Here is an 8,706-nt window from a genome sequence, read left to right on the forward strand (position 1 = left end):
TGTGGGCCATATCAGATTCCAGTGTGAACAGGTCACGGTTCTGAAGTGACCAGTGTGACTAATATCAATCTATAGTCACATGAATTCTGATATATTCACACTGAGGTCACAGTACAAAGAATCAGACCTGTGTCTGATTTGGACCACATATGAAAGTAGCCCAAATCAGAATTATAATGATCAGATTCCATGTGATTTGTGTTATAAAAAAGAAATCAGATTTGGAACCACTTGCCCTGCAGTGTGAACATAGTCAAAGACATGGTACATTTCCGTCAGGATGCCACAGACAGAAGGCGTTCACTAAAAGAAAACTGTCCCGTGTGGAAATTCATGTTTTTTTTTCTTATCCTTTCATAAGACTGAAGCTATCACTTGTTTTCTTGTTGGCTTTTCTGACAGTCGGTAAGGTAGCTTTATTATACATCATTATGTAGCAGAGGCAAATCAGAGTGCTTTACATAGGCAAAGAAAAACATTGAGCAATAAAAAGGAGAGTCAAAATAAAATGAAAAATAGATAACATTAAATAAAATATGTGGAATGCAGTTACAGTGCAGTAATTTGTTGTAGGTTGCCCCAAATGCAACAAGGGAAATGAAAGTCCAATTGAAAGGAGATTCCAGTCAATCAAAGGCACAGGAGAACAGAGGTTTGAACTTAGATTTAAAAGCAGCTAGGGCTGGGGTGCGTTTGAGTTCATCTGAAAGTTGGTTCCCTTTTTTTGCAGCATAGTACCTGAAAGCAGCTTCACCCTGTTTGGTTTCGAGTCAACCAGCTGACTGCTCCCTACAAATCTACTGGATTTATATTCTTCATTATTGAGCGAATTATAAACTAGCAGCAGCACTATAAACTCTATGAGTTTGCCAGTGTTAAGATTAAAGAACAGTAATGTGCTCAGTTCTCAGCAGCATTCTAAATGAACATTACAGAGGACGTGTTTGACTTGTCCAGTAGTTACATTTTTGAGCATTGTAGAAAAACAAATGAATGACGGTTGATATGCACATGATACCCCTTTGCTAAGTGCCTTCATGGTGATAATCTAACCTAATTAACGGATGTTGTGATGCAGGCTGTGTTTCCTGACGGCTTTCCAAGGGTTTGTTTATTTGTATTTGTAGCACTTCACAAGCTTCAATCATTTTCATTACAAAATTAAAATCTACAACACAAAATTGATTAAACTCAGGATTATTTGGGGTGTCAGTGGGTGTTTGGGGCTGTTAGCATTGGATGAATTCGAATTGGGTCACATTTTAAAGGTCATCATATGGTTGTCAGGCAACAGGAAAACAGAAAATTGTGCTAGTGACAGTGCTTATCTTCTATTATATGAGCTTTCTGCATCCGTTTTTTAATCGATGGCAACAAAGGTCATGTAAAGAGGGCCTTGGGATGTGAAAGCATCCGTGCTGTCCGCCTCTCAAGCTGCATATAAATCCTCCCTGCTTGAATAGAATTAGTAGACCCCAACTACGTTATCTCCAACCATAACCACCTCTAGAGTAGTCTCTCGATAGGTTTGTGGGTGGGTTGGTACACAATTGATATTAAATTAATATCCATGACTGCATAATGGTCTCAGTTCTTAGATGCAACTAAAGTGAAGCCTTGTTTCCAAGAGCTGTTGACGCAATGATGATTATTATTGATTATACTGGTATAGATATTAATTTTTTAGGAGGCGGGCCTGTTTTATTGCATGTGTTTTTGTGGTGAAATATGATCCGAGTGTCTGCTGGGGATGTGCACTTAGGCTGTTAGCATCCTGTCATTAGCATAAGTTATACCGCATAAGTTATACCACATACTGTGACCCTGCCCTACTGGCATAAATCCTAACATGTGTCCCTGAGCCATCCTTGCTCAGTCACACTGTCTCCTCTTTTCCTTTATTCCGAGGAACTAAAACCGACTGAAACAATGCTTCTGCATTCTCAGACTGCATTTTCTATTGGTTTTGGCTTGAGCACTCTATCTTGTCAGTGAGGCTTTCACTCTTTGGAGTAAGCACTGCCTGAGAGGGTAACCTCAGGGCAGGAACGTCGCTTAACCCTTTGATATCATGTGCAGTTGTGTCACCTCTGGATATGGCGAGGGGCGACATCCCTGAATCAGACAGCAGATCCTGGAACATGCCAGAGCTTTTCTTTGTGTCAGAGATGTCACTGAGCTGTTGTCAGGGAGCTCATGATTTCTGGTGCTTTGTTAAAACCTTCAGACAGCCATTTCTACCTTACTGTAAACAGATGTGTTGAGCCCTGTATGTACATATTCCATATGTGCACAATCCTGCAATAACAAAAATATAAAATCAAGAAAACACCGAACATAGAAGGAGCTAGAAGGATCTGTGATATGATGGTGATTTCTCAGATTTTTTTTCTTATCTGGCCTGATCTAACAACATGAATGTTTTGCTTGCAACCAAAGATTGAACAAACACTCAATTTGCCAATTAAAATATGAGCCTCAGTTTACTGGCCGCATAAAAACAATGGCTCCCTCTTGCACTCAGGCAGGCTTGTGATGGTTGAAACATCAGAGCTGAGATACTTGTGCAGTGTAGACTAATGGCCACAAGATGTCAGTATTCTTTTGTATACTAACTAAGGATCACAGCAACAATAGTGTCAAATAAATTGTTTTATGCAGCCTCTTTTTGTTGTTTTAGTGAAACACAAATCACCATAAATTACAACATAAATATATAGACCAAATTAAGGCTGAAAGAAACAATTCAAATTGTAGTTCAGTTATATTAATATAGATGAATATAGTTGAAGTAAGCAAATTGTATCCCGTATGTTTTTTGAATTTGGTTGATAATAATAAATAATAAAAGTACTGCCTGGACAATTCAGGTTTTATATGTATTTGACCGGGCATTAAACACACTGTGATAAAATTAAAGAGCTCTGCGGTTTAAATAGGCCTCAATGTAGAGTGAAGAACAGGTCAAATAAGAAAAAAAATCAAACAAATCGCATTAGATAATGTGCTGCTGTGCAGACGTTTATAGGTTTTGGTCAAATGATCGTCACGAACAGCTCGTGGGGACCGACTCGTAGCAGCTTTTATGCAAATCGCCCTCTTCAGCGTGTTTTCATTGGAGAGGAGCGTGGAGGTGTAGTCTGGAAGGCGTGACATCATGCCAATGCAGCTTTATGAAGAAAGTGCGCTTCCCCTGAACAGACAGAGGTGCGTCCAGTCCGCTGGCATCGGTGGACTTTAAGTGTGTGGCTTCTGAAGCCAAAGAGGCTGCGCGGTGCAGAATCACCAGCTCGTACAGAGTTTGAGAAGGTGGGAGGCTTTTACGCACGTATGTTTTTCCTTCTGAGCTGAACTCAAAGTTTGGAATTACTGCAATTTCTCTCAAGTAAGCGCTCTCTCGCTGACTGCATGAAATAGCTGTGGACATTTGGAGCTCTTTGAAGAGACCAGCTTGTTATTTAATATGACCGCTGAGGCGCACTCGCATTTGGGACTGCAGAAAAGCACCATGGATTTCGTCAGCGACTTCGACTTGATGAAGTTCGGCGTCAAAAAGGAGACGATGCCGGGGATAGACCGCTCCTTCATCGGGCCATGTAGCCAGCTCCAGAGACCCGACTCTGTGTCTTCCACTCCTGGCAGCACACCTTGCAACTCAGTGCCCTCATCGCCAAACCTCAATCCAGGCGAGCAGAGAAATAACCCCGGGGGCGACCAGTTCTGGATACCCAACAACGGGGGTTACCCTCAGCAAATGTACCCTCAAGCTTTTGGTCTGACACCCGAGGACGCAATGGAGGCCCTAATCGGCGCCACGGCGCAGCAGGGACACCCATCTGCGCCCCACGGCCACCATCCGCCACCTTTCCAAGCTGAATATGACGGGTACGGCCACCTGAACGAGCCTGTCCAGCACTATCCGGGACTCCCGGGTCACCCCGACATGCAAGGCATCCCCAGCAGTCACTGCCAAGACCCTTATCTCAAAGATGACCTGGGGTGCGAGTCCCCTCAGTCGCCGGAGGCCCAGCAGGTCCTCGGTGCGCACCACCATCTCCAGCAGCAACACAGCCGCCACGACCGGCGATCCAACGCCGAGAGCCACTTCTCAGACGACCAGCTGGTGTCCATGTCCGTCAGGGAGCTGAATCGGCTCCTCAGAGGCCTCAGCAAGGACGAAGTGATGCGTCTGAAGCAGAAGCGCCGGACCCTGAAAAACAGAGGTTACGCACAGTCCTGCCGCTACAAGCGCGTCCAGCAGAAACACATTTTGGAGCACGAAAAGACCAGCCTGGTGTCACAGGTCGAGCAGCTGAAACATGAACTCAACAGACTGATGCGGGAGAGGGATGCATACAAACTTAAATGCGAGAAACTGTCCGGTGCAAACTGTTACCACGAAACTGGGTCCACCAGTGACAATCCTTCCTCACCCGAGTATTTAATGTGAGTTTGTTAATTTCCTGCAGAACTGATTATTTTCCATAGGGAGGCATTATGTCGACAGCTCGCATTGCTCCTTTACAGACAATCCCGTGGATTCACCAAGTTCTAATTAATGTTGGACATAAGGATATCACTCAAATAATTGTAATAGATGCAACTAGGCAACAAGTTATGAATGGAAAATTACAATGAAGCATGCATGCAGGACATGTATGAGATGTTTTTATTTTATACAGGCATATCTGAATTTTGTCTGAAAGGAGATACTTGAAATCAGAGAATTTTCCCTTTTTATTAATATACAACTTTAATCCTTCTGCTTCAGTTACTGCTCAATATTCATTTTGGTGATTTTTTGTTTGTTGCTTTGCTTAGTTTTTGTAGCTCAAATGATATTTTGTGTTCATGCTTCCTTAAAATAGAAACCGTGCTGAGAAGAATGATGCAAGGAATGACATTTCTATTATTTTTATGAAGCTGATTCTGCTGGACAGATGTGTTCCTTATTTGCCTTTCTTTTTAAGATAATATATAATTATGCAAATTGTTTTTCATTTACTATGTTTTTCATTTATTATGGATCAATAAACCTAATGTGAGTTTTTAAAACGTTGTCTCATCTGCTGATGGAATTACTATCTGACAAAAAAACAGTCAAACATTTACCTCACATGCAGTTTTCTTTTTTCATCGTGGTGTTTTACATTTGTTATATTTATGAGAGTTCTTTTTAACAATCATACAGCATACAAAGAAAAACCTTTTTTCAAGTTCCTGAATCCATAAAAGGAGATGCATCCAACAAAACATTTGTGCACAATACATAAACTGATAGTGTTCAAGCCTTTCAGTCAGTGTGTAGTATATTAAAATAAGAGCGTTAATTTACTCATTTGTGTGCAGTGTAGTTGCTAAAACTACGAGCACATGCCTCCACTATAAAATTCTACCCTAAAATTACACTATGACCCTATAACAATAAAAATCCTCATAAATTCACATTGTGAGTGTCAAGAAGTCATGTCACTTTATTATCAAGTTAAAAGTATTTTGTTAGACAGCCAAAGAAAGGAGTGCAGTGACAGCCACAGTGCTCTGTATTTGTTGGTTTGGTGATGAATGAAAGGACGAGTGGCTTTCTCTCCTTTCCTGACCTCTGCCCTTCATGGAGTGCTGCTTCCTGTGGGATCCCGGCATGGGAAAGCACGGGGGGCTGCCTGGCAGGGGCTGTGGGGCACAGATAAAATGGAGTGGAAATCAGGCTTCCCTTCTGCTCTCTTCCTCAGACAAACAGATCACCTCTGCATTCATTAACAGAGGAAGAGAGAAACAACAACCACAGCACGCTGCCCCGCACTCCTCTTGACGGCTGCAGAGGAATTCTTTCACTTGATGTGTTTTTCCCTCTGCCCTGTTACAATCCTCAAACAAATTTCCTGAACACAGATCATTCTCAGTTCAGGACTACAATAATATTTGGATGACTGTAATAGTCCCAAGGCCATTGTGATAATATGAGATAAGTGGTCACATTGTAAATTGAGTTTATAACCTCTGCGACGGCCCATGTGCTCAAAATCTTAGAGGGTTTTTCACCCTGTCAGAGGAGACTTTCTCACTGTTCACCCTTTGTGAGAGTTCAGGTGGGCAGGTGGCTTGGTTAATAGCACCGCTAACCTTTAGCCGGAAACCAGGTTCTCTTTTCATGTGTGACCCCTGACAGTTTTGACCTCACCCCTCTTGTTGAGGGAGAGGAGTTCTAAAATCACACCACAGGTGCAGAAACACTTTCCCTCTGAAGACAGTCCTAATCCCCGAAGGTCGGCTCGCTGCACTGGGAGTACATGACGTAGATGAGTGCGTTTGCAAACTTCAAGGATGTAGCAGAAAATAACCGTACGCTTATGGCAATGAATAATGTTCCTCTATATTTTAATGTTATTGGGACGGGCTCATTAATCAGTGGCTCTTATATATGGCATAAGACTTTGTTTACAGGCAGAGTTTAATTTTAAAATGAGGTTTCTTCTATTTTAGTGTACTAAAAGAGGGAGAGAGAGAGTGTACTCATAAATATACTCATTAACAGAACACCAGCTCAGATGGCTGCTGTGCAGACAATAAAACTCACCATCAATTATTACTGAAGATTTTTGTTATTAAATTGTTATTACATTTTTTTAAGTGAATTCATTTTACATGTCTTGATATCATTTGTAAATGATATAATCAAATGGAATATTAAAATGCTGAGTACTTAACATCCACTAAAATTTTCCAAAATGATGCAGCATTTCAATTGAATTGAAACTGAATTTATTAAACTGGCTTAAATAGTGAGTGTATATTTGCACATGCAAATGGCGCACAAGGTACACATGTGTGTGTATACCGGCATATATTTTACATTGCATACACTGATGTATTTCAGTAGGTGTGGTTTTTCTAACAGCGCATTTCTTTGTTCTGTGTCGTATGTTTTTGCGCACTTGCATACATCACATGTGGTGTTCAAGCAGAAGCGGAATAATACAGTAGAAGTGTTTGGCGAGGAGAGCGGTTTGTGGTACTGTGTGACAGTGTGCAGGGTGCCATTGTAGAAACGATTAGCCAGCTCTTTTCCCTCGCATGTGATAGGCTGCTGGGCCTGATGTGGGAGCCTCGCACTTCCCCACCCCCCCTCCACCTCCTCCTCCTCCCTCCCCCTCCCCCGCCACCAAACACCCCGAGCCCACAGCGCGCTTGGGAGGCTGCCTTACTGAGTCATGCAGGCAGGGGAAAGGTCTGCCACGGCTGTTGGGGCATTCAGAACAAGAGGAGAAAGCAAAATAGCTGGGAGAAGGGATAAAGAGCCCAGTGAAAACTGGTTCAGGAATAGACGATGCCTGGCATTTTTAAAGAACAGGATTTGGAGAGAAAGAACGATTTGCCCCGGAACACAATAAACGTCAGAAACGAGGATGAGGGAAGCAGGGCCTTAAGATTAGGGAGAAACATCATCATCTGTCCCTAAAATTCTATTTCAAAAATCCATCTGCATGAGGCTATTTTTTTTCGAAATAATAGCGTAGAAAACATTGCAACAGCAGAAAAATACATCGGGTGATAATACTCGAGCGCGCTGGGTGAACCTCCCTCTGGCCCTTAAATTGTGGACTTTTAACCCCTCGCTTCGTCTTACTACCAATATTTTCTCTTATAACGCTTCCTCCTCCGGAGTTTGTTCGTTTGGCTTCTGTTTCCTATTGAGAGAAACCCGATTCAGCGTGGGCCTCGCCGTCGCGAATCAGCTGTGAATACGTTTTGTATCGCTCGGCAACTCGGTTGTGCTCTTATAGCCGGTTTCTTAAAGGGGCCTTTGACTTTTGCCTTCTTGCGCTCGCGCGCTGCAATGTTCAGGTAAAATATGGGTAGGAGGAACGACTGTCGACAAGGACAGTGTAAGGTGGGTAGACTGCAGGAAAATCTCACAGTAATGATGATTGATTTTTGTTAAAATCCTTAAAAAATCAAGGGAGACAACGTGTTCCACTGAGGGACAGCTTGCCTGATCAAGGAAGACCTCAGTTTTGTGTGGTGGAGGAACAAGAAACTAAGGGTTGAGCAACTTTTAGTGTACATGCCCAGGCTGCGGTATATTAGATACTTTTTAAGTTTTAAGCGCACGGTGGTCATCTCATTGAGTAATTGTGTATCTCCTATGTTGGGTGTGTGTGTTAAGGCTGGGGTATCAGCCACACCCACGTGATTTGTGTCTGAAAGTAACACGATACGGCCAGCGGTAGCTAGCAAAACTGTCTGTAGCGGGCCTGCAGTGGCACTTACTGCTGTGAGTCACGATGAAGAGCCTGTGTGACGCGGTGGATGGAAAAAGATTCCAAACGGAGCATACTTCAACGTAAATACATGTCTCAATCTTCAAACCCATGCGCATATCGGAGTCACTTATCCTAATCATAGTTAGTTGTGAGTTTATAGATGGGTATACACGCCTAAGGTGCTCCTTTTGTTCTAGAGAAAATTACAAATCTTTTGTTAGGAACAGACCGAGTAGTGTATTTAGGTCAAATGTGTGTGTGTAAACGATTGTCTTCAAAGACGCTCCCCAGGTTTGTTTTGGATATGATGTTGTAAAAGACTTAAGTTATTTGCAAGTGCTTCTGGAGTTCCCCAGCATATCTTGCTCGTGTGAATGGTAACCGCTCAGCACCGAATAGAAAGTAAGAAAATGAAGCACTGGCAAACACAAACAAGGCTGTG

At 42.6% G+C, this 8,706-nt stretch overlaps 1 protein-coding gene across 1 annotated transcript; it reads left to right on the forward strand.

Annotated features, from left to right (window-relative positions):
* Nucleotides 1-3,184: 3,184 nt before the first annotated feature.
* Nucleotides 3,185-5,059, forward strand: mafbb (v-maf avian musculoaponeurotic fibrosarcoma oncogene homolog Bb). Its single transcript, XM_035662499.1, has one exon. It carries the CDS (start codon nt 3,464-3,466, stop codon nt 4,448-4,450), a length of 987 nt encoding a protein of 328 aa, XP_035518392.1. The 5' UTR covers nt 3,185-3,463; the 3' UTR covers nt 4,451-5,059.
* The last annotated feature ends 3,647 nt before the right edge of the window (nt 5,060-8,706 follow it).

Source organism: Morone saxatilis, unplaced genomic scaffold, assembly GCF_004916995.1.
Source record: "Morone saxatilis isolate NCDOM2014 unplaced genomic scaffold, NCSU_SB_2.0 Contig18, whole genome shotgun sequence".
Classification (NCBI taxonomy): Eukaryota; Metazoa; Chordata; class Actinopteri; family Moronidae; genus Morone; species Morone saxatilis.

Coding starts and splice junctions, on each gene's coding strand:
- mafbb (XM_035662499.1), top strand. CDS start 3,464: ATGACCGCTGAGGCGCACTCGCATTTGGGACTGCAGAAAAGCACCATG.